At 44.1% G+C, this 26,597-nt stretch overlaps 1 protein-coding gene across 1 annotated transcript in view; it reads left to right on the forward strand.

Moving 5' to 3' along the window:
- The first annotated feature begins 272 nt into the window (after nt 1-272).
- Nucleotides 273-26,597, forward strand: part of KDSR (3-ketodihydrosphingosine reductase) — a 41,384-nt gene continuing 15,059 nt past the window's right edge. Inside the window, exons 1-7 of the mRNA XM_032152105.2 lie at nt 273-599; nt 4,091-4,180; nt 7,125-7,181; nt 11,680-11,745; nt 11,944-12,039; nt 17,947-18,138; nt 24,528-24,611. Coding sequence (XP_032007996.1) covers nt 492-599; nt 4,091-4,180; nt 7,125-7,181; nt 11,680-11,745; nt 11,944-12,039; nt 17,947-18,138; nt 24,528-24,611 — 693 coding nt within the window. The 5' untranslated portion in view covers nt 273-491. The remainder of the gene's footprint in view (nt 600-4,090; nt 4,181-7,124; nt 7,182-11,679; nt 11,746-11,943; nt 12,040-17,946; nt 18,139-24,527; nt 24,612-26,597) is intronic.

Consider the following 26,597-nt stretch of genomic DNA (forward strand, 5'->3'; position numbering starts at 1 on the left):
AGCGCGCTCGTCACGCCCACACTGGAGGCCGTGGCAGGCCTGGAAACCCGCCCTGCGGGGTCCTAAGAAGCCACTCGAGCTCCCGAAGAGCGAGGCTTCGCAGCCCTTCACGGCGCGCTCGCATCTGGTGCTGCCTGGAGCCCGCTCGCGACGCACAGGAACGGGAGGCCTGGTTTCCACGGGAGAGGCTGCGGACTGCGGGCCCCGTCCCGAGGCCGGGGGAGTGGGAGATACCCGGCGACCCCCGAGAGCCGATTCTGGCAGTGGCGGCGGTGGCGGCCTACGCGCCCCCTGGAAGCACCGCCCCGCCTGGGTGGTGCCCGCGCCGGCTCCTCCTCTTCCCCTCCGCCGCTGCCTGCCCCGGCCCGCAAACCCAAACACTCCAGGCGCCCGCCCGCCGCGCGTGATTCTCGCCTCGCCGCCGCCCAGCCCTGCGCGCCTTGCCTGGCGGCCCCCGCCCGGCCGCTCCGGGCCCCTGGCCCCGCGGAGCGATGCTGCTGCTGGCTGCCGCCTTCCTCGTGGCCTTCGTGCTGCTGCTGTACATGGTGTCTCCGCTCATCAGCCCCAAGCCCCTCGCCCTGCCCGGGGCGCATGTGGTGGTGAGTGGCCTCCTGTTGCTGCGCCCCGACCTCCCGGCCCGCGCGGCCTTTCCGCCGCCGAGGCCGCGCCGCCTACGTCCCTTTTTCCAGGCCGCGGTACCCAGGAAGGCATGGCCAAATGGGGAAAGTCACCTGCTGCCGTCCACCCCGGCGCTTTCCGACCCGCCCCGGCTCCGGCCCCGGCACCCGGCCTCGCGGACCCGCCCTCCGCTGCCTCGGGCTCCTCCTAGGGCCGGAGAGCGCGCGATGGGGGACCGCGCCGGCCGCAGGGTTCCCGGGGCCCCAGGGGTTCGGTGGCTGCTCGTGAATCCACGCAACATCCCTGGGATGTGGATGTTTTGTCCTCAGTTTTTCCGATGAGTCAACTGAGGCACAGAGAGGCTGAGAAACTTTGCCAAGGACACAGCGGTCGGTGGTGCGCAGGGTTCGGCGCGCGGTCCCGGGCGGGGGCAGACAGCGGGAAAGTGGGGTCCCAGCCGCCAGGACCCGCCGAGGCAGCTCGGAACTGGAAGGTGGCTTGTGCGAGTGACAGGAAGAGCCGCTGCCAGAGGATTCCAGGAAGTGACTAACCTGGGGAAACTGCTCAGAACCCAGCGGGCTGGCGGTGGTGGCTTAGCGGTATTAGGACGCCTGTCTCGTCTACACTGTTTGTCTCTGAGCTCAGCGTGGCATCTGCTGATTGCTGCTCCAATGCAATCCTTTGCTGTTTTCTAGTAGGAAGGATAAGCTAAACGACAAGGCTAGTGTGCGAGGAATGAAGGAGAGGTGGATGGGTGTGATTTATTTCTTGGCGGAAGCTCTCACATTCAGCGATCCCTGTTCTGCAAATGTGGCACCTTTCTTAAACAGAGAGAATGCCTCCTTGTCTGCGCCCAGCACTTTCCCGTTTGCAGTGGCTTTCTCACCAGCATTCTTGTTTGGATCTCCTAAACCCAAGGCACGGTGAGGCGGGGAGTTAGGAATAAGGAGGGTTGGTTACAAAGCTGGCCGCACACCTCTTCCTGTCCTATCTCTGCACCTGAGATCCGAGCCTCCCCGCTGAGCTGGTATAAGATAAGATGGTTGTTTCTCTTAGTATGCTTTAAGGCTGTACAAGGGTTTGTGAATGAGAAAATGTATCTCTTTAATTTCTCCTTTGTAAAGCTATTAGCTTTTTCCAACACCTCCTGTTCCTAATGGGGAAAGAATGTGGATTCATTACAAAAAATAAATAAGGAGAAAGGCAAAACTTGACACGCTAAATTCTGAAAGTTTTACATCCGCAAGAGAACTGCTGCCTCAAAAGCATGGCTTTAAACGTTGGATCCTTTCAGAGCTTGAGTTTATAGAGCATAACTTTGCAAAAAGTAAAGCTAAACGCAGAATGAAAATTGGAATTCCTTATTTGTAAGACAGTTTCACTGAGCCTTGACTGCAGTCCTTCCAGCCCCGTCCCGCGGCAGGTCATAGGTGAGATAATAAATGCTGTGTCTGTTCAGGTGGACCAAGAAGAATTTCTTATTTTTACCATCCTGCTTTAATACGCAGGATTATTATTTCACACTCTAAATAATGTGAGCATGACATGAATAATTCACATGGTGTCACCATCTGTCTTCTTTTTTAATGTCATAAAAAGAGTGAAAAGTGTAATTATTGTTCTTGAGATTTGTTAGGAGTTGACTGTGTGGTATTGTTGGGAGAGGGAGCTGATGGTTAGACTGTCTGCCTGTACATAATTAAGAACAAACTTATAACGATTGTTTCATTTTTAAAACAATTTTATATACTAGTGCTGTCTATCTAGTTACAGTAGTAAAATTGCAGGAAAAAAGCAGAAAATCACCCACCTCAGCCTCCCAAAGTGCTGGGATTACAGGCGCGAGCCACCGCGCCCAGCCAACAACAGCTATATTTTTACAGTAATCTTCTGCTGATAACTGGCTGATTACCCACCAAATAAATCTCTTCAGTGGTGGCAGGTTGAAGCTAAAAAGAAGTAAGGGATGCCTATGAGTTCCATAGAGATAGGTGCATTTGCGTAGGAGACACTTCCCAATGATGTTAAAATCCTAACGTGGAGTCAGAGATCTTCCTCCCAGCGTGATTTATGTATAACAGTGAATATTAGGAATAATCTAAATGTCTGATTATAGGGAAACGTTTAAGTTTTGATGCAGCTATTTGATGAAGTATTGTGAAACCTTTTCGTTTTTTGACATAAGACATTATAATTTTTTAAAAACAGGACACAATACTATGCAATATTATGTAATTTGCATAGGGACAGTGACTAGAACGATGTGGCTGGGTGCAGTGGCTCACTCCTATAATCCCAGCACTTTGGGAGGTCAAGGAGAGTGGATAACTTGAGGTCAGGAGTTCGAGACCAGCCTGTCCAACATGGTGAAACCCCATCTCTACTAAAAATACAAACATTAGTTGGGCATGGTGGTGCACGCCTGTAATCCCCACTACTTGGGTGTCTGAGGCAGGAGAATCACTTGAACCCGGGAGACGGAGGTTGCAGTGAGCCGAGATCACGCCACTGCACTCCAGCCTGGGTGACTGAGTAAGACTGTCTCAAAAAAAAAAAAAAAAAGATAATGTTGCATTGTTCACTTTTCAGTGAAATATATAATATATATTGAGCCCTCCCCATGCTAAGTGCTAGGAATATAGTGGGAAACAGAAAAATAATTGGTATTTTTAATGGAGTTTATAGGTAGGTGATAGGAGAGGTGGTTGTGAATCAGATAATCACACAAATAAATCTAGAGCTGTTTATTATATGCATGTCATAAAGAAGAAATACAGTGCTGAAAAGTGTGTCAGTGTGGGGGCAGGGGAGACAGCGAAGGCTTTCCTGAAGAAGTGATATTTGAGCTGAGATTTGATGGGCGAGTAGGTGTCAGATGAAGTGGGGAGAAGAGCATTCTTTGCAAGGGAATTAGGATGTGCAAAGGTGCTGTGGTTGGAGGGTGCATGGAATTGAAAGACAGCCAGTATAGCTGAACTGTAGATAGGGGTAGAATAGTGCAAGAAGAACTTTACTTTTCAGGATTTCCTTGTGATTTTATATTACTTTTATACTAAGCAGTCATTTCAAATATATATGCAGGTGGCCATTCTTTTCATCTGTTGTAGAGCTAATCTTGCATAAATGTGCATTAAGAAAATAAGATTCATTTGGATTTGGAATCAGAGGCAGACTAATGTATTATTTATGAGCTAGATTTATAGGGCACTTTTCCACCAGTGAACTCAGAAAAATATTATAGGTGTGCAATTTATGGTTCAATAAGAAAACAGTCAAAGCAGCAGGCCTTGCTGATAGTATCTTTCATGCTTACACTTACTCCAGTCATGAAGTTTAGGATGAAGAAGTTACAACAGCTAACCATTTAGTTCTTGTAGACTCATTTGAAGAGCCTGTCATGGTTGTTTTTTATAAAAACTTCCTACAGAGGGGAGATTTCAAGTGCTAAGAATATTTTATGATTTTGTTTTAGGTTACAGGAGGTTCCAGTGGCATTGGGAAGTGCATTGCTATCGAGTGCTATAAACAAGGAGCCTTTATAACTCTGGTTGCACGAAATGAGGTAAGGCTTCTAGGTTCATTATTACTGACTTGCTTCTTCAACTTGAAATTAGTCAGAGGCTGTGCTAAACATCTTAGCATTCACACCTAGAAAGCGCTTCTTCCTTGATGTGAGATGTGTTTCCTGAACTACTGATTCTCTCTTGTATTTAGGCCAAACACTTCTCTGTTGAAATCAGGTCGGCCCCACAAGTATTTATTTAGTACCATTGGCATATTAGGCAACACCATCATAGATACTGCAGATCCTGAGGTGGGAGAGGCCAAGGTCTAGTTTAAGGAGCACACTTGGCCATAGGAAGCCAGGGAGGGCCCTCGGCCAGGTCAGAAGTGCTGGAAGCAGTGATTCTGGAGCTGATACCTGAAGGTCTGTAGGTGTTTCTCTATAATTTTTCACTATGATTTGCTTAGGACATGATATATATCTCTAGTGAAATCTATACACCATAGAGGAACCTCGTCCCTCCCTAGAAGTTTAGCAAAATGTGTTTTTCTGTATCAAGTCAACACAGAATCTGTTTTTATTTTTTGTCAGGGTTTGTTTTTGTCTTGCCAAAGTTGTTTTTAGAGCACAAAGTAGTGACACTGTGTGCACGTGAACTGTTGTGACATCCTCTTGCTCCCCATATGGGGACTGGAGGAAAGTGACCACAACTGGCTCGTCTGCTGCTGCAATTCTATGCCTGGCATAGTGCTTGGCACGTAGCACATGCTCAGACATGTTTGTTGAATGAAGAAATGAAGGGAGGAATGATGGAGAGCCTGGGAATGTCAGCATGGCATAATTCTGTGGGCTTGGATTCACCCATGTGCAAGGAGGGTAATAGTATGGTAACTGCTCAAGTGGGTGGAGGGCTGGACCGGACCCAGTAGGAATGGCAGGCCAGGAAGGGCCCTGGGGGAAAATTTAAATAATGTCGCAGACTTAGTCTTGAACCTCTATAATTTCTTTTTTTTTTTTTTCTTTTTTCTTGAGACAGCGTCTCACTCTGTTGCCCAGGCTGGAGTGCAGTGGCATGATCTCGGCTCACTGCAACCTCTGCCTTCTGGGTTCAGGTGATTCTCCTGCCTCAGCCTCCTGAGTAGCTGGGACTACAGGTGCCCACCACCACGCCTGGCTAATTTTTGTATTTTTAATAGAGACAGGGTTTCACCATATTGGCCAGGCTGGTGTCGAACTCCTAACCTTGTGATATGCCCGCCTTGGCCTCCCAAAGTTCTGGGATTACAGGCATGGGCCACCATGCCTGGCCTGGACATCTATAATTTCTTTTGCAAACCAAGAAAGGCAAAATTAGTTACCTTTTATTTATAGCTTGACTTTTCTAACAATGAATTTGCTTTGGCATTGAAGCCACCTTACATAAATGAAAACACAAATTTAATGAAATGGCATTTTGTGAGTTTTAAACACCAGTTTTGATGCAAGTAAATAAAAGTGGAGGCAGGGAAGGCCAGCATTTCAGGCCCCCAGGAGCTCACATGGGGCACTTGCATTGCTAGAAATGAATGAGCTGAATGAAGAACGTGTGGTGTTGAGTAATTCATTTTTTTTTCTGAGACAGAGTTTCACTCTGTAACCCAGGCTGGAGTGCAGTGGCGCTATCTTGGCTCACTGCAACCTCCACCTCCGGAATACCTGGGATTACAGGTGCGTACGACCACACCTCGCTAATTTGTGTGTGTGTATGTGTGTGTGTGTGTGCATATATATATATATATATATATTTTTTTTTTTTTTTCTTTTAGTTGAGACAGGGTTTTACCATGTTCGCCAGGCTGGTCTCAAACTCCTGACCTTAAGTGATCCACCTGCCTCGGCCTCCCAAAGTGCTGGGATTACAGGTGTGAGCCACTGCGCCCGGCCTCACTCTGTCACCCAGGCTGGAGTGCAGTGACACAATCTCGGCTCACTGCAACCTCCGCCTCCCAGGCTCAAGCTATCCTCTCACCTCAGCCTCTTGAGTATCTGGGACCACAGGTGCTCGCCACCACGCTTGGCTAAGTTTTTGTATTTTTAGTAGAGACGGGGCTTCGCCATGTTGCCCAGGCTGGTCCCAAACTCCTGAGCTTGGGTGATCCACTCACCTTGGCCTCCCAAAGTGCTGGAATTACAGGGGTGAGCCACCATGCCTGGCTGAGAAATTCTTTCTTTTCTAATGTAATTGTTAATTCCACCTCTTTGCAAAGTCAAGCTGTATGTATCTCTAGTCATAGGACAATATTACTTCATTATAGACATATTCAGGTTTAGAAACTCTGCATGCCTTTTGGAAGAATTCGCCTCTCCTTTGGTTCCTCAATTGCATATTATTTAAGTTACTTTGTACAGCAAATTAAGATAATCTGGTATCTGTTTTCTTGAGACTAAGTAAAACAAACAAAATTAGGACCTTGGAAGAATTACACAATTACACGGGTAACCTTGCTTAAGAGTATTTTGTAGTAGCCAGGCCTAGTTTACCCAGTCTATCCGGAAAGTGATTCTTACTATGTTTGGTTTTATAGTAGAAGAAGAAAATATTGGACAAAAAGCACTGTTGACAGGGAGTCACACATACCCTCAACTTTGGGGAGCAGTGCGTATTAATAGAGTTGTTCTTGTCTTATATCACAACTAAATAATAAGACGTTTATTAGAACTGTAGAGTCGGCCTCAGCAATTACTACTGTTAACTGGGATTTTGAGATTTATCTGTTTTCTTATTATCTTTCTCTAATTAATTTTCAAACTTTTTATCACTTATTCATAGCTTAACATACTTCACAACTTCTTTCTTTCATAGGCTGTGGGCCAGTCTGTCTGTGCAATGTAGATACTGTTTTGTGTGTTTTCTGGAATTTAATACATACATATAGAAATAATTGCTTTTTTTCTCTCCTTTGCAATAAACAGACGTGCATATAGACAATCACCAGGACTAATTGTTCTGTATTGCTTTCAGGATAAGCTGCTGCAGGCAAAGAAAGAAATTGAAATGCACTCTATTAATGATAAACAGGTAAATCTCTGTCTTCAGAATGCATTTTCTGTATAACTCAGCACAGTTGTATAAAGGAAAAACAGAGTTACTTCAACTGTGAATAGTTAATTGAAAGCATATATGATTTTCCCAATTAAAAACATATTGTACTGTTTTTTAAAAAGTGGAATATTATTTGAATGGTCTAGTAACTCAGAATATCACACACACGCAAAATGAATAGACACCCACACACATTCATATCTACAAATGGTCAAATAACAGAATGTTTTACTAGCAAATAATTTCATTTTAATTATATATTTAAATGAACTTTATACAAATGCTTAAGAGGAAAGGAATATTTAAAATTTATTTGGTTATGGAATTTTTGATGAATAAAATGCTATTTATATTTCAGTATAAAACATAATAGCAGATTAATAATCACACACCCATCACCCAGTCTAAGAAGTAGAAATGATCAGGGTTTCTGAAGCCCCATCTATGCCCTACAGTAGCCTTGTCCCTCTTTTCTTATTCCTAGAGGGACAAACGCTAACCCGATTTTTTGTGTTGATCCTTTCTTTTTCTTTTCTTTTTTCTTCTTTCTTTCTTTCTTTTTTTTTTTTTTTGAGACAATTTCTCAATCTGTCATCCAGGCTGGAGTGCAGGGGTGTGATCTCATCTCACTGCAGCCTCGACCTCCCGGGCTCAAGCAATCCTCCCACCTCAGCCTCCCTAGTAGCTGGGATTATAGGCACATGCCATCACGCATGGCTAGTTTTTGTATTTTAGGTAGAGATGGGGTTTCGCCATGTTGCCCAGGCTGGTCTTCAACTCCTGGGCTCAAGCAATCCGCCTACCTCTGCCTCCCAAAGTGCTGGTATTATAGGAGTGAGCCACTGCGCCCTGCCTCTTTTTCTTTTTAATTTTACCATATATGCACATAACTGTAAATAATAATATATTGTTTAGTTTTTTTTTTTTCTTGAGACGGAGTCTCACTCTTACCCAGGCTAGAGTGCAGTGGCATGATCTCGGCTCACTGCAAGGTCCGCCTCCCGCGTTCACGCCATTCTCCTGCCTCAGCCTCCTGAGTAACTGGGACTACAGGCGCCCGCCACCACACCTGGCTAATTTTTTTTGTATTTTTAGTAGAGACGGGGTTTTACCGTGTTTGTCAGGCTAGTCTCAAACTCCTGACCTCAGGTGATCTGCCTGCCTTGGCCTCCCAAAGTGCTGAGATTACAGGCGTGAGCCACCGTGTCTGGCCAATATATTTAGTTCTACTTTATTATATCATTCTTATTTTTTAACAGCTTTATGAGATATAATTTATATACCATACACTTGACCCATTTAAAGTATATAATTCAGTGATTTTTAATATATTCATAGAGTTGTGCAACTATCATCAGAATCAATTTTAGAATGTTTTCCTCACCCCATGAAGAATCTCCATCTGTATTAGCAGTCACTTGCCATTTCCTCCCAGCATCTTCTCAGCTAGGCAGTCACTCATCTACTTTCTTTCTCTATAGATTTGTATAACTTCCTTCTTTTTTTTTTGAGACAGAGTCTCGCTGTGGCCCAGGCTGGAGTGCAGTGGCGCAATCTTGGCTCACTGCAGGCTCTGCCCCCTGGGGTTCACGCCATTCTCCTGCCTCAGCCTCCCGAGTAGCTGGGACTACAGGTGCCCGCCACCTCGCCTGGCTAATGTTTTGTATTTTTTAGTAGAGACAGGGTTTCACCGTGTTAGCCAGGATGGTCTGCATCTCCTGACCTCGTGATCTGCCTGCCTCAGCCTCCCAAAGTGCTGGGATTATAGGCGTGAGCCACCGCACCAGGCCTAACTTCCTTCTTTATGCTTCTTATGCAACTTGATTTCTTCATTCAATATTATTTTGATTTATTTATTTATTTATTTATTTATTTATTTATTTATTTATTTTTGAGATGGAGTCTCACTCTGTTGCCCAGGCTGGAGTGCAGTGGCACAATCTCAGCTCACTGCAACCTCTGCCTCCTGGGTTCAAGCCTCAGCTTCCTGAGTAGCTGAGATTACAGGCGGGCATCACTACGCCCAGCTAATTTTTGTATTTTTAGTAGACACAGGGTTTCACCATGTTGGTCAGGCTGGTCTCGAACTCCCAACCTCGTGATCCGCCCGACTCAGCCTCCAAAAGTGCTGGGATTACAAATGTGAGCCACCATGTCCGGATCACTCAATATTATTTTTTAGACCAGGCTCGGTGGCTCATGCCTGTAATCCCAATATTTTGAGAGGCCGAGATGGGCGAATCACTTGAGGTTAGGTGTTTGAGATCAACCTGGACAATGTGGTGAAACCCTGTCTGTACTAAAAATATAAAAAATTAGCTGTGCCTATAACCCCAGCTACTCAGTAGGGAGGCTGAGGCAGGAAAATTGCTTGGATCTGGGAGGCAAAACTTGAGGTGAGCAGAGATCGCACCACTGTACTCCAGCCTGGGTGACAGAGGGAGACTCCATCTCAAAAAAATATATATACATATATATATATATGTATTATTTTAAAAATTCATTTATGTTGCTGCATAAAGTTGGAGTTAATTTTTTTTTACTGCTATGTAGTAATTGTATGTATAGACTATATTTTGTTCATCAGTTCAGCAATTGGTGGATATTTAGGTTGTTCCCAGTATTTTTGTTAGTTTGTTTTTTACTATTAGAAAAGCTTTCACTGTTCTCTTTGTGCACATGTGCAAGAATGGTACATACCCAGAAATGGAATTGCAGAGCTGTAGTGTATGCAGTTCTTCAACCTCACCAAAGTGGTTAAGCTCCCCCAAGTACGAATGTGGTTCGTGTTGTGCCACATCCCTGCCAATACTTGGTATTGACAGACTTTTTACTTTTTGCCTTTCGATGAGTTTTGAATAGTATTTCACTGTGGTATTCATTGACTTTTTCCCTTCCAGAATGTTAGAGATCTTTCCATGTGCATTAAGTAAATTTGCCTTAAATTGCTGCAGCCTAGGATTGAAGTACACCACAGCTTATTCCATCAGTTCCCTGCTGTTGAGCTATTTCCATTCTTTTTATTTTATTTTGTATTTTTATTTTTGCAATTGCAGTCTGTGCTACAAGTAAAAATCCTTGTGTACATCTTCTGCACATGTGAGTTTTTCTCTAGGACTGTGGTCTTTACCCCCTTCTCTGAAGCCCACAAGCATTGGAAAAACAGCAGCTCTGTAAATTGCCCCGTTTTTTCTCGTATTCCTATAATATCTGATAGAGGAAGGAGTATGGTGTGAAGCCATGGAGTCAGCGTTCAGGGCCAAGGCCAGTCTCGCCTGCTGCCAACGCTGTCTCTGCTCTGGGCTTCCTCATCATGACACCTTCTACCTCTTCATCTACCAGGACTTTAGGTCAGGTGGAAAACTTATGTTTCACATCAAGGAAGCGAGATAGGGCTGGGGCAGGCGAGAATGAGCTTGATCCTTCTTCTGTCCTGCCAGGCTTCCAGGGACTGTGTGTGTGTGTGTGTGTGTGTGTGTGTGTGTGTCTTGTTAACATTTTTTTGTTTCGAAATTTCAGTTGTCTGTGGCATAGATTTTATTTATAGTAACTGATCTAATACTGTATGAAAAGGCTTGTTTTAAAATTAATCATATGATTACTACTGCCTTTTTTTTTTTTTTTTTTGAGACAGAGTCTCACTCTGTTGCCCACGCTGGCGTGCAGTGGCATGATCTCGGCTGACTGCAGCCTCTATCTCCCAGGTTCAAGCAATTCTCCTGCCTGAGTCTCCCGAGTAGCTGGGATTGTAGGTGCCCGCCACTACACCAGGATAGTTTTTTTGTATTTTTAGTAGAGACGGGGTTTCACCATGTTGGCCAGGCTGGTCTCGAACTCCTGACCTCAAATGATCTACCTGCCTCGGCCTCCCAAAATGCTGGGATTATAGGCGTGAGCCACCACGCCTGGCCGATTACTACTACCTTTAAAACAATGTTTTCTATCTGAGGATGTTGGGATAAAATCCACTCTAGGTAGACATTACAACCAAGGGCAACCCCTCTAGACTAGAATGCTGCAGGTTATATTTGCAAAGAGGACTGTTTCCTTTTCTTAGGAATTTTGAAGGAATTTTGATCATTTGGACAGGATTCCTTCTTGGAAGGAATCAGCACTGAGGCCCTGATATGGAATATTTCCATCACTCCTCAGGGTCGGCCTGTGCCCTTTCACAGTTCCTTCCATCCTCCATGCCTGGCTGTGGGCAACCCCTGATCTGCCTTCTGTCACTGTAGATTAGTGGCATTTCAAGAGGAGCATTTATATATTTTTAAAAATATTCCTCAGAGTTTTAACTCCAAAAGCTGCCAAGAAAATTAGATTCTACTAATTGCATCATCAGCAAACACTGAAATCTGTTCATTCAATATTGGCTTCCTTCTGTATTCAATGAATTGTCTTTTCTTTAAAAAATGTCTTTAAAAAATAGTTTGGTACCTGCCAAACTTTGATCACTTTTTTTCTTTTTTAACAGGTGGTGCTTTGCATATCAGTTGATGTATCTCAAGACTATAACCAAGTAGAGAATGTCATAAAACAAGTAAGAGGTTGGGCTAATTGGAATTCACCAATGTGCTTGACTTTTGATTTGTTCTTGCCATTTTGCTATGTGGCTTGGAATGGGCACAACTTCTCTATAGGTTTAATAGTTTTGTAAGTTTTATTTATCAGCATGGATTTGCTGCTGAGTGGTTTTTCTTCTCTGTTTCTTAATGCCTGCTCTGCTACATTCTTCTAGGCACAGGAGAAACTGGGTCCAGTGGACATGCTGGTAAATTGTGCAGGAATGGCAGTGTCAGGAAAATTTGAAGATCTTGAAGTTAGTGCCTTTGAAGTAAGTAAAAACATGTGCTCACGGCAGTAGCACATATACTAAAAGCAGAGCAAGCCACGGGTAAAAGCTTTAAGAATCAATTAGATGAATGCATTCAGATGTCCATGGAAGCTTTAGAAGACTCTAGAGGAAGGCTGAACAAGGTGAAGCTGAACAAGGTTTTTGTCCCAGTGTCACGACCATTGAACCTTAAGAATTTAGACATTTTACACTGAGAAAACCAGCTAAAATGGGAATGGACCTTCTAATCTGACACAGATTACTGTAGCACTTCACTGAGGTCATACTTTCAAGAAAACACTTTGTAACCTAAGAGATGCTGGATGTCCATATCAAACATTAGTATTATTAACAAGGAAAAACCAAAAAAGTTGAAGAACAGACTCACTAGAGTTCTCAAATCAAGATAAAAAGATACTGCATCTTATTGTTGTTTATATTTTTAATCAGGTTTACCAAGGAACTTCTCTTAGTAATTTATTTCAGCACCAAAGAAATGAACATTGGATTTGAAATTTTTTTTTTTTTCTCCTTTTGAGATGGAGTCTCACTCTGTCGCCCAGGCTGGAGTGCAGTGGCGTGATCTCGGCTCACTGCAACCTCCACCTCTCAAGTTCAAGTGATTCTCCTGCCTCAGCCTCCCTGGTAACTGGTGGCACACGTCACCACACCCAGCTAATTTTTTTATTTTAGTAGAGTTGGGTTTCACCACGTTGGCCCGGCTGGTCTCAAACTCCTGACCTCAGGTAACTGGCCCACCTCTGCCTCCCAAAGTGCTGGGAGTACAGGCATGATCCAACAGGCCCGGCCTGAAATGTTTTTAAAATGCAAAACGGTTTTTAGTTGCCATTACATCAACAATCTTTTTCTTTCTTTTTTTTGAGACAGTCTTGCTCTGTCTCTGAGGCTGGAGTGCAGTGGCGTGATCTCGGCTCACTGCAACCTCTGCAGTGAGGGCTCAAGCGATTCTCGTGCCTCAGCCTCCCGAGTAGCTGGGACTACAAGCGCCCACCACTATGCTCAGCTAATTTTTTATTTTTAATAGAGATGGGGTTTCACCATGTTGGCCAGGCTGGTCTGGAACCCCTGACCTTGTGATCCACCTGCCTTGGCCTCCCAAAGTGCTGGGATTACAGGTGTGAGCCACTGTGCCCAGCTTAAAATCTGAAACTGTTTGAGTGCCAACATAATGCTCAAAGGAAATGCCTCTTAGAGCATTTTGGATTTCAGATTTTCAGATTAGGGATGCTGAACCAATAAGTACAATACAATATTCCAAAATAAACAAAAACTCCAAATCCAAAACACTTCTTGTTCCAAGCATTTTGGATAAGGGACACTCAACCTGTACCACAGTTGATGCATTTTCTAATGATAGGAAATGATTTTTATTTAAAATGAATTCTATCTCAGTTATACGTTTGCTTTATTACTTTCAGTTTTTAATTTTATTCAAGTTGACATGCAAGTAAAATGCCTGTACACAGGCTGGGTGCAGTGGCTTATGCCTATAATCCCAGCACTTTGGGTGGCCAAGGTGGGTGGATCATTTGAGGTCAGGGGTTAAAGACCAGCCTGGCCAACATGGTGACACCCCGTGTCTACTAAAAATACAAAAATTAGCCGGATGTGGTGGCGGGCACCTGTAGTCCTAGCTACTTGGAAGGCTGAGGCGGGAGAATTGCTTGAACCTGGGAGGCGGAGGTTGCAGTGAGCTGAGATCACGCCCCTGCACACCAGCCTGGGCACGAGCGAGACTTTGTCTCAAAAATAAAATAAAATAAAGTAAAATGAAATGCCTGTATACAGTACTTTGGCATGAGCGAGAATTAAGCACATCCTGTGTGACTCCACCAGGCAGGAACTGTTGGAACTTGCACCTGGTTTCTTCTGGACTTTTCTCCCCGTGTCTTTTCCCTTTGCTGATTTTGCTTTGCATCCTTTCCCTGTAATAAGTCTTAGTCCTGGGTAGGACCATCTGCTGAGAACTTAGACCTTTTAGTAAATCATCAGCCTGGGTGTGGTCTTGGGGAATCCCAATACTCTTCCCTTAATTTTCCTTTTCAGTAGTTTTCTTTGTGGTTTCTTGGTGCTGTCTCCCCTCTTATCTCCCTGTAGATGTTAAGGATAATTCTGTTTAGGTATTCTTTTGTCCTTCATTGTCTCTGCTTTGTTCATGTGTTTACTTTCTCTCAGAGGCCAGTGGCTCTGTCTTTGGTGTGAGAGACTTCACTAGAAGTCTGGAGGCCCTTGGCTGTGTTTTCACATTTCTGAATCAGGCACTCACAAGGTGGTTGGGACTTCTGTGCTTGTTTGTGGACCTGTTTGATGATGGATCCTTTGGAAGGGTGATTGCGTGGTCATATCTGTGGGCGTAGTTTCAATGTCATTATTTGCAAATCTTTTCTCTCGGGTTGGTCAGAAGCCCTGAGGAGTGTCCTCCAGCCTCCTGTGAGAATGAAGCTGGGGAGAGTGTTGGTGTCTTGGTGTGTGCTCTGTAGACAGACTTTCCCTTAAACCTCTCTCTTTATCTAGACTTACTATCCCTAGAAACAGAACCTCCAGTCTCCTGCCAGGCTGGAAGAGGGGTACAGATCTACCCTGTGGAGAGGGGAAAGACTTCTTTTTTTTTCTTTCTTTTTTATTATTATACTTCAGGTTTTAGGGTACATGTGCACAATGTGCAGGTTTGTTACATATGTATCCATGTGCCGTGTTGGTGTGCTGCACCCATTAACTCGTCATTTAGCATTAGGTATATCTCCTAATGCTGTCCCTCCCCCCTCCCCCCAACCCACAACAGTCCCCGGAGTGTGATGTTCCCCTTCCTGTGTCCATGAGTTCTCATTGTTCAATTCCCACCTATGAGTGAGAACATGCGGTGTTTGGTTTTTTGTCCTTGTGATAGTTTACTGAGAATGATGTTTTCCAGAGGGGAAAGACTTCTAAGATCTAACTGCCTTTTTTTTTTCATTGTTCTACATTTTTTTTAAAATTCGAAGTGAAATTCATATAACATAAAATTAACTGTTTTTAAAGTGAGCCATGCAGAGGGATTTAGCATATTCACAATGCGGTGCAGCCACCACCTCCGCCTATTTCCAAAACGTATGCATCACCCACAGGGCAGCCCTCACCTGGTAAGCAGTTGCCCCCCATCCCTGCTCACCCCCACAGCCGATCTCTGACAACCACCAATCTGTATTCTGTCTCTGGTAATTTTGTATGATTGGAATCATGATATGTGCACTTCTGTGTCTGACCTCTTTCTGTTAGCACCAGTTTTTGAGGTTCATCCACATGTAGCATATATGGGTGCCTCATTCCTTTTTATAGGATGGTAATATTCCTTTGTATGGATCGACCACATTCTGTTTAGGTGTTCATCATCGATGGCCATTTGGGCTGTTTCTAGCTGACTGCTTATTAAATAGACTCTTAGTCCCTACTCCTGTCTCAGCCCCATGCCAACCCACCCTTCCCTCCACCCCAGAGACTCTTATGGCTGGAGCCTTTTGGGGTTCTGTGGTAGAATCTGGCTTTTTAGTTTCTCCACTCCCTGCTTAGCATTTAGTTTTTTGTGGTCTGCTAAGTTAGTTATCCCTCGTCAATCTGTTCTTCAGCTTCCAAAAGGTTATGCTGTTATTTTTATTCTTATTTTCTTTGTTCTTGTGTGTTCTTGCCTTAAAAAAAAATCTCTTTACGGAGATTTTAGTGAAGTTTCTAAAGGGAGCCAAAGTAAACACATGCGTTCAGTGTGCCGTCTTTTTTCAGATATTCTTTTAGAACTTTTTTTTTTTTTGGAGACGGAGTCTCACTCTGTCACCCAGGCTGGAGTGCAGTGGCTCAATCTCGGGTCACTGCAGCCTCCACTTCCCAGGCTCAAGCAATTCTCCTGCCTCAGCCTCCCGAGTAGCTGGGATTACAGGTGCCCACCACTACGCCTGGCTAATTTTTTGTGTGTGTGTGTGTTTTTAGTAGAGACGGGTTTTCACCATGTTGGTCAGGCTGGTCTCGAACTCCTGACCTCAGGTAATCCACCTACCTTGGCCTCCCGAAGTGCTGGGATTACAGGCATGAGCCACCGTGCCCGGCTTAGAACATTTTTATTATCGAAACAATATTATGTTACGAAAACACACTTTTGGAAAAAAAAGAGAATCCCAGCATCCTAACTCAGTCACTTACGATCTTCTGTATTTCCTTGGTCTTCCCTCTGAGCATGTGTACTTTTACTTAACCTTTGATGTAATTACAGTTACAACATACATACAGTCTAGCTTCTGCTTTTTAAACTTAAACAGCATAGATATTTTTCCCTGTCACTCCCAGTGTTTCTGGTCATCATTTAAAAAAATTATCTAGGCCGGGTGCAGTGGCTCACACCTGTAATCCCAACACTTTGGGAGGCCGAGGTAGGCAAATTATTTGAGGTCAGGAGTTCAAGACCAGCCTGCCCAACATGGCGAAACTCTGTCTCTACTAAAAATACAAAAAATTAGCCAGGCATGGTGGCGGGCGCCTGTAATCCCAGCTACTCTGGAGGCTGAGGCAGGAGAATCGCTTGAACCCAGGAGGCAGAGGTTGCAGTGAGCCAAGATCACGCCACTGTACTCCAGCCTGGTGACAAGAGCAAAACTCCATCTCAAACAAATGCAAACAAACAACAATAAAGAAATCTAATATTCTCTTGAATTAAGATATTATGATTGTATGTTCATGTTCTGTTCATAATATGAAAAAAAATTATGATTGATCTCAGGTTCCACAATTGAGGTATTTAGTTTTTATTTACATGATGATCTAATATTTTTACAAATATTTGAATATTTGAAACATTTTAATGCAAATATTATTAAATTTTCAAGTTAAAATTTAAGGTTTTCAAGAGCTCAGGCTAGGCACAGTGGCTCATGCCTGTAATCCCATCACTTTGGGAGGTCAAGGCTGGAGTATTGCTGGAGCCCAGGAGTTCAAGACCAGCCTAGGCAAAATAAAAGGACCCTGTCACTACACAAAATACAAAGATTAGCTGAGCATGGTGGCATGTGCCTGTAGTCCCAGGTCCTCAAGAGGCTGAGGCAAGAGGATTGCTTCAGCCCAGGAGATTGAGACTGCAGTAAGCCAAGATTGCACCATTGCACTTCAGCCTAGGTGACAGAGTGAGACCCCGTCTCTAAAAAAAATGATAATAGTAAAAAAGCAAAAAATAAATAAATAAAAATTAAAAGCTTCCAAGATGAGGAGAAAATACACTATTAGTACTCTTCCCCATCATAATGGGAGAGCCAGTGGTTCTTGAGGTCCAGGGCTGTGCTAGCGCTTAACTTGTGTTTTCTCTTTTAATCCTTGCAACAGCCCTATGCGGTCATACCCATGTTAACCTTGTTTACAGCCAAGAAAATAAGTAGAATGTCTGACTTTCTTATTCATCATCAAATAGGCAATAAATAGGAGAGCCAAGGCTTGAAACCAAAACTTTTAATCACCCTCCTACTCTGTTTGTGTTTTTCTTATAGCTTAGAACTAATAGGGCTACAAATACTTGGAACCTCTTCCCTAAAACTGTCTTTCAGAAAGTACTACCCGCAAACATGCAGTATACTTTTTATAAGGAGAAAACTAACTTTGACCAGTTTTCAGGAAAAACATTAACTGCTGTCATGGTCAGAATGCAAGACTAGACTGAAACAGGCTTCAAATGGTAGGTCCTGAGTCTTCAAATGCTAGGTGTCAAATCACATTTCATTTATGTCATCATGTCATCCTTCATTCATTCAGCAAGCCTGTTGAGCTTCCTAGTCACTTGAGCTTGCATTGAAGAACTGAAATCCAGAAAGTAGACTAAATCTCCATGTGCACAGCCTTGAGGCTTTTGACCTCATGTGGCCTCTTTGTTCCCTGCAGAGGTTAATGAGCATCAATTACCTGGGCAGCGTGTACCCCAGCCGGGCCGTGATCACCACCATGAAGGAGCGCCGGGTGGGCAGGATCGTGTTTGTGTCCTCCCAGGCGGGACAGTTGGGATTATTCGGTTTCACAGCCTACTCTGCATCCAAGTTTGCCATAAGGGGATTGGCAGAAGCTTTGCAGATGGAGGTAAAAGTTGTATTCATTTTTGTATTTATTCCTCTCCCGCTCAGCAATATACATTCCACTTCAGTTTTGTAGCTTCTTTACATGTGTTGTTGTATTAAATTAGAGATTTTTAGATTTGACATTAGTGAAAGAGAATTGGCTCAACCCTGAGTTTTGCAGTTAACATTTTTCATTGCATGAAGATTATAGTTAACGACAGATGCTAAATGGTAATGGAATTTTTGCTTGTTTAACTTAATACGCAAAATACTAGTAATATCTTCATAGTGTTACTGGTCTAATACTATGTGAATGTGAGTAAGGTTAACCAGATATTTTATTTTATAGAGATTTTTCTTTAACAAAAAGATTGTCCTTATGACTGAATAATACATGAAATTAGTACATGTTTGAGGGAAGAGCTTGAATCAGCTGCTAATTTTTAGCTTTTAGACAAGTCATTTAACTTGCTCTCAGTTTCCTCATCTGTAAAATGGGAGGGTTGGAATAAAGCAATAATTTGACTCTCCCAATATTTATATTTTTATATCTTAAAGACTTGTTGGGAAAATGAATGCTTTTTATTTCCATAGTTAATGGAACATTTTGTGGAAGAAGGATGTAGTTAGGATTTGCATCGAAATAGCGTTTGTCATGATGAACGCAACTTTACACCTCAGCTGCATGAAGCCGACTTCCACGTTATTGTCACACAGGAATGCTTAGAGAGCATCATTTACGTATCTACCCAAAAATCACATGCTGAAAAAGGCAAGGGAAAGTTCTTTCTATTGCTCTGCACAGTCGTCCCCTCTTATCCGCAAGCAATGTGAGCTAAGACCCCCAGTGGATGCCTAAAATGTTAAGAGCCCAGAAGAGTATTCACTGTGGCCAACCCTCTTATAGTAAGAGTGTGCTTTTGGGAATCCTGGTTGATAATTTAGATCAGGGATTGACAGAACTTTCACCAAAGGGCAGACAGTATATATGTTAGGTTTTAAAGGCTGAGTGGTGCCTAATACAGCTACTTAAGTCGGCTGTGATAGCAGGAAAGCAGCCTTAGTAGACAGTATGTAAATGAACAATTGTCACTATGTTCCAATAAAACTTTATTTATAAAAAACAGGCAGAGGGCCAGATCTGGCTCATAGGCCATAGTTTGCTGACCCCTGTTTAGAAGACCCCCATAAGAGACCTTGATGCTGTGTGATAGTGCACCACATTGGTTAGATATGGGACGAGTGTTGCAGTACAGATGAGTTGCTGGGACAGCGACAGTCCTGATGTGCCACGTAGGGACTGATAGACCATGCCATTCTCATACCATAGGAACCAGCCACAGATTTTATTGTTATCAACTGGCCTAATACTCTTAATAATAGATCGTTATAATATGCTTAGCCAATAGGACACTGATGGCTGTGAAGTTTCAAACAAAAATACTGGTATTTCTTTTGAAGTTTTTAACTTCGAAAAGTCCTTTTGTGAATAACTGTTTTATTTATTTTTATTTTATTATTTTTTTTTAGAGACAGTGTCTCTCTTTGTTGCCCAGGCTGGAGTGCAGTGGCACAATCATAGCTCACTGCAGCCCTGAGCTCCTTGGCTCAAGTGATTCTCCTGTCTCAGCCTCCCAAGTAGCTAAGACCACAGGTGCACACCACCATGCCTGGCTAATTTTTAAAATTTTTTGTAGAGAAGGGGTCTCACTGTGTTGCCAAAGCTGGTCTCAAACGCCTAAGCTCAAACAATCTTCTGGCTTTAGCCTCCCAAAGTGCTGGGATTACAGGTGTGAGCCAGCACACCCAGCCAACATTTTATAAAGTTTTGTAAAGTGTGTGAGGGAGATGTTGTGATGCCACCTTATGAGAGGAAAACCCAGTTTTCAATAAATTCAATGTGTTGCTCAAAGTCACATAGTTACTTAGTGACAGAAATCATAACACGATCCAAGCCTTGACCCCAGGTCTGCTGCCCTTTTGCAGCAGATGATGCGTCCGGGTAGTTGCTTCACTTGGCTAATTGCCCCGGCCCTTTACTTTGGTTTTAGAGTCCTTGTAGGTGAAGGGGTATTTGTGGGATGAAGAATCTGCCCATTAGGGCTTTTCGCAGAGCTGTGTCAGCATTCACTAATTTAGAGCAAAGTATATAATCTGGGTGGCCTGGTTTCACTTCAAGTAGAACAGAGATGCTAAAAAAGAGGAAAAAGAAAGTGGATTGCTGGTAGAGACGGAGCCCCCCCAACCTCTGTGACAAGTGTGATTTGCATACTGCAAGTAGCCGGCCTGCATGCTCAAGTCTGTGTGACTTCTGTCCTTATTTGGACTCTATTAAAAATACCCTCACTTAAAAAAAAGAAAATAAAATGAACTTATCCCGTGAAAAATAGGTTCTGGGGAAAACAAACGCAGTCATCAAAATCTAGTTTGTTCGTAGTAGAACTTGCATCAAACCAATTATTGTGTCCCTACAGTAATTATAGTAGCATTTTTTTGAAATCTGGATAATTTGGTCAAGGTAGGTGTGTTTTCTGTCAATGAAATCTTATGTAATTGCTCAAACTCCAAATACTTTTTTTTTTTTTTTTTAATTTTTATTTTCTGGAGACAGAGTCTTGCTTTGTTGCCAAGGCTGGAGTGCAGTAGTTTGATTTGCCTCACTGGAGCCTCCACCTCCTGGGCCCAAGCAGTCCTCCCACCTCAGCCTCCCAAGTAGCTGGGACTACAAGTGTGTACTACCGTGCCTCACTGTTTTTTTGTTTATTTTTTATTTATTTATTTTTTGTAGACATGGGGGTCTCTCTCACTATGTTGCCTGGGCTGGTCTTGACCTCCTGGACTCAGGTGATCCACCTGCCTTCGCCTCCCAAAGCTCTGGGATTACCGGAGGTGTGAGCCACTGTGTCTGGCCTCTAAATATTTTTGACAATTCTTTGGTTTAATTAACTTTGAAGTCTCCCTGTCCACCTCCCTTTGCCCCCAAACTAAGGTAGGACCCTGGCATTGTTATGGGTACCATGAGTAATTTTAAAAGAATGCTTTGTTGGCATTTTTTGGTCTTTTTTTTTAACTCAGTCTTTTAGGAAGAAAGGTAAAGATTTTAAAAGTTACTCTTTTGGAAAGCAGACTTCTGAGGTGGGTTATAGCTAAAGATGTGGTAGCAGAGACCAAGCCCCCCCCCAAAAAAAACTGATGCTCCCTTTTCTGCTTTTCTTACCCTGATCATGCCCCTCTCCTCCCATCTCTTCCTTCTGTGGTCTGAAAGTAAGCTAAAGTTTAAATTCTGGAGTTTCATGTAAACAGCTGTGATCTTCTTTCCAGCACCCCCTGTCTTTGTTTTGATGGAATGGGGAACAGCACATCCTATGTGGATTATTTTAATAACAAATCTTTTTTTTTTTTTTTTTTTTTTTTTGAGATGGAGTCTCACTCTGTTGCCCAGGCTGGAGTGCAGTTGTGTGATCTCGGTTCACTGCAACCTCTGCCTCCCTGGTTCAAGCGATTCTCCTGGCTCAGCCTCCCAAGTGGGTGGGATTACAGGTGCCCACCACCATGCCCGGCTAATTTTTGTATTTTTAGTAGAGATGGGGTTTCACCATGTTGGCCAGGCTGGTCCTGAATTCAGGTGATCTGCCCGCCTCGGCCTCCCAAAGTGCTGGGATTACATATGTGAGCCACTGCACCTGGCCCACAAATCGGTTCTTGAACAAGTGGTCAGTTGTCTTTCTGCTTGAGGTTGAGGCCAGGGAGAAGGGAAGAAGTAATAGTAGGATGGGTGTGGGACAGAGTGGGGGGCACAGAGAATGGTCAGGCAACAGGGATGAGCAGAAGCAGTGGCCGGGCAGCAGGGGACTCAGTGAGGACCTGGCTCATCCATTCTTAGAAAAAGTGGTGATCTCAGGGAGCTAGCATTGTCTTATAAGAACAAGTAAAGCCAGACTACCCTTATTTTTGTTTATGACAGGGTTATGAGATCGGTAGATTAAAAGAAGGTGTAGATGTGGTTTAGTATATATTCAGATTTCAGCAAATTATTTGACCAAGAGTTTCAGGAAACTAGAATCTTAACCTTATGTTTTGTTCTTAGAACGATACTGGCATGTAGAAGTAATTCAGTAAGTGTTCGTTGTTGCATGAATAAATAAAATAATATGTAAATGGTGAGGTGACTAGCCACTGGAGGTATCCAGCCAGAGACTGGGAGAGTCATTTGGTTGGATGGCATAGCGAGAACACCAATCTAGGAAGCGATTGGACTGGTTTCTCCCAACCCCAGCAATCTGTGTTCCTACCTCACGAGGAAGCTGTTCTGAAAAGCTCTGTTTTAACCTTTGGCAATGCAGCTGTAACCTTTAGTTTGAGAAGCACTGCTCTGAAATCCTGTCTTCCATTAGCTTTGGAGCCAGCATCCTTCTTTACCATGAGAGAGAAGGCAGAGGGGCAGTGCAGACGTGAGTTTCTGGGCAGTCGGGGTCAGTCTTTATGTGGGCTGCCTAATGACCACTCGCTGGATTTTTTTGTGGTGTTTTTCTCTGGTCTATGCACAGCAGAGGGCAAGGCTGGGGGAGACAAGGTTTTTATAAGTCACTATCTCAAAAACATGTGGAAGCGAGTTTCTGGCTCATCTGCCTCACTACCTGGCCCCAATCCAGAGCTATTTATGAGCATGGCTGGGCCGTGAAGCTGCATGCCCTGGCGATGCGCAGTGGATGGGCTGTCCCACACCCTAATTGTGCTGGAATGGAACCCACAAAGACATCTCACTTTCACGACTGCACTTTCCAGGATGGCTGGCCTGGATATTCTGCTTGCAGGCCTGTGCGTGCTTCTCATTCCCCTTGCAGCTCCCCTTAAAGCCCTCAAAACTGTGCTTCACTGAAGGAACCAGGGCGAAAAAGGGCTGCATAAGATGAGACTCTGGGCTACTGTTTTTTTTTTTGTTTGTTTGTTTGTTTTTTTGAGATGGAGTCTCTCTCTTGTTGCCCAGGCTGGAGTACAATGGCACGATCTCAACTCACTGCAACCTCCGCCTCCCGGGCTCAAGCAATTCTCCTGCCTTAGCCTCCCAAGTAGTTGGGATTACAGGTACCTGCCACCATACCCAGCCAATTTTTGTATGTTTACTAAAGACAGGGTTTTACCATGTTAGTCAGGCTGGTCTCGAACTCCTGACCTCAGGTGATCCACCCCCCTCGGCCTCCCAAAATGTTGGGATTACAGGCGTGAGCCACCGCGCCCGGACCCTGGGCTACTCTTAAAGGCCGTCATTAGGCAGTGGTGTTGTTGATTTTCAGCCTGGGGTACCCTTCTGAAGATGTGCAGTGGCTGATCTATCAGCTGCCTCTCCACTTCCAGATCCCTTAGGTGTTTTCCTAGGGACAAAAAAGTGAGCAAATACCAAATAAAAATCATGGCAAAGAGATTTTCATGGTATGAACCATTGCTCTTAGAGTTGCTAATTAGCAGGGCAAGATAAGCCTGTGCAGCAGGGCTGTGGCTGAGCAATCTGTGGGAGGGTGTGTCCTGGCCAACAGCAGAAGAATCTGCTGGAATTGTTGGGGGGGTGTGTATGAGTGGGGTCCTGAAGCGCGAAGTGTGCAGGCATGGTGGTGAGGCACACAAGTGTAACAGCCTGCTCCAAGTGTCAGATTTAGAGGAGCCACATAGAGTTTCAGGTAAGGCAGAGGGCTTTCCCTATGTGAATGCAGGTTGAGGTTGTCCACAGGGGAGGTACTTGGCTGGTCTGACTTGGAGGTTCTACCCAGTGGTTCTTCTTGTTGGTTCAGTGGAGGAGGAAGTGACTCTTGACCTCCTAATGTGCAGAGGCCGATTATACAGGGAGCTCTGGAATAAGCAGACTTCTCAGGGACAGTTCTGGACTGGGTTTGGAGTAGGGCACAAGAAAGGGATAGGGCAGCAGATTTTAATGACCCCAATGTATTTTGTGGATGAAATCAACACAAGAGTATCAGAAGAAGTCTGAAGGGAAAACAGATGTGCAGTCTGGTGAAGAAAGGAGGGGCAGACCGGTCCCATTGCCTTGATAAAGGGCTTGGATGCTATGCAGTGCGTGTGGGAACTGGACTCTTTTTAAAACACTGCCCTCCTCATTGGACGGCTCCTGGGGCCTCTGCCTGGGCAGCGGGAGCGGAAGACACTGCAAAGGAGGTGACTTGCCATACTTCAGGGCCAGCTGTTTCCTGCGGTCCAGGTTAGGGTGAGCTTTTTGCCTTCATTCTGGAATCATCATGGAGAGGGGTTTCTCAATGCAATTGGTGCAGTTCCCCGCTTACAGAATCACCCCATTGTTCCCACTGCTTTTTGGGAATCAGGGCAGCCAGTGCAGGTTGGCAGTGTAGGACCTCAGTGTGTCTTGTTTACTGAAGGTATACGTGTTGTTTTGAAATGCAGGTGAAGCCATATAATATCTACATCACAGTTGCTTACCCACCAGACACAGACACACCTGGCTTTGCCGAAGAAAACAGAACAAAGGTCAGTATCCTACATGTCCCAATTTGAACCTCTAATGTTTACTGCTTTTCTGATTTTCTTTCTACTCTTCAGCTCCCACTTGTTTTCACCAATCAACAATGTTTATTGGGTAGAGTGCCTAGCTGGTTTCTGATGACCTTGAGATTCTCCAGGCAAATATTCCTTCTTTCCTTCCTCTTTTCCCTCACTTCCTTTTCTTAAAGTTTAATTTAAATTTCTACCAGATTTTTTCTCTGTAGGGCCTCATTCTGCCATCCAGGCTGGAGTGCAGTGGTACAATCATGGCTAACTGCATCCTCAAACTCTCAGGCTCAAGCAATCCTCCTGCCTCAGCCACCTGAGTAGCTGGGCCTACAGGCATGTGCCACCACACCTAGCTAATTTTTAATTTTTGTAGAGATGGGGTCTCACTATGTCGCCTAGGCTGATCTCAAACTCCTGGCCTCAAGTGATCCTCCCTCCTCAGCCTCCCAGGTGCTGAGATTATAAGCATGAGACATTGTACCCAGCCATTTCTAGCACATTTTTATCAAAGAAGTATGTCACACAGTTTTAGAGTCCAGTATCAATCCTTTGCTTCATCTCTCCCATTCCCAATTCCTACTCCCTAGAGGTAGCCATTTATTTTAACTAACATGTTGATACTGCTTTTTTTTTTTTTTTTTTAAGATTTAGAAATTATTTATTGACTTGCTACCGTGGAAGATAAAATTTAAGACCAGGCCAGGCACAGTGTGGCTCATGCCTGTAATCCCAGCACTTTGGGAGGCCTAGGCAAGAAGATCACTTGAGGCCAGGAGTTCAAGACCAGCCTGGGCAACATAACGAAACCCTGTCTCTACAAAAAATTAAAAAATTAGTCAGGCATGGTGGCACATGCTTGTAGTCCCAGCTACTTAGGAGGCTGAGCTGGGAGGATCATTGGAGCCAGGGAGGTTGAGGCTGCAGTGAGCCATGATTGTACTACTGCATTTTGACCTGGGTGACAGAGCGAGAACCAATATCTAAAAAAAAAAAAATTAAAATTAAAAATAAAAATTTAAGGCCAGCCATGGGGGCTCTCACCTGTAATCCCAGTACTTTGGGAGGCCATGGCAGGAGGATTGATTGAGCCCAGGAGTTCGAGACCAGCCTGGGCAACACAGCAAGACCCTATTCCTACAAAAAAAATAAGCAAAATTAGAATCATTCCAGCTACTTGGGAGGCTAAGGTGGAAGGATAGTGTATTAGTCCTTTCTTGCATTACTATAAATAAATACCTGAGACTGGGTAATTTACACGTAAAAGAGGTTTAATTTGCTCACAGTTCCACAGGCTGTACAGTCTGCTGCTTCTGGGGAGGCCTCAGGAAACTTACAGTCTTGGCCAAAGGTAAAGGGAAAGCAGGTACGTCTTACGTGGTCGGAGCAGGAGGAAGAGAGAGAGGGGAGGTGCCACACACTTTTAAACAACCAGATCTCGTGAGAACTCACTCAGTATCACGAGAATAGCAAGAGGGAAATCCACCCCCATGATCCAGTGACCTCCCACCAGGTCCCTCCTCCAACATTGGGGATTGCAGTTGGACATGAGATTTGCGTGGGGACACAGATCCAAACCATATCAGATAGTTTGAGCCCAGGACGTCGAGGCTGCAGTGAGCCAAGATTGCACCACTGCACTCCAGCCTAGGCAACAGACTAAGACCTTGTTTCAAAACAAAAACATTAAGACTCATATCTGTTCCCCATTCCCTGTGTACTCCTCCCATCTCTTTAGTTAAATCAGGTTTCGTGCTTATATTAATATTATGCACACTTGGACCGTTCTATAGTGACATTTCCTTTCTTGCCTTTTCATTTGCTTAGCTTTGTAATTATCTATAACTAATTCAGTCCCAGATTCAAACAGAACTGAGATTCTCCTTTTGATCCATGTGAGCACATTGGACATTCTATTAGTTTCATTCTTTTTTCCTCAGACATTTCTCCTGGGGTCATCCCTGT

The sequence above is a fragment of the Hylobates moloch genome, unplaced genomic scaffold (assembly GCF_009828535.3).
Source record: "Hylobates moloch isolate HMO894 unplaced genomic scaffold, HMol_V3 SCAFFOLD_5, whole genome shotgun sequence".
Taxonomy (NCBI): domain Eukaryota; kingdom Metazoa; phylum Chordata; class Mammalia; order Primates; family Hylobatidae; genus Hylobates; species Hylobates moloch.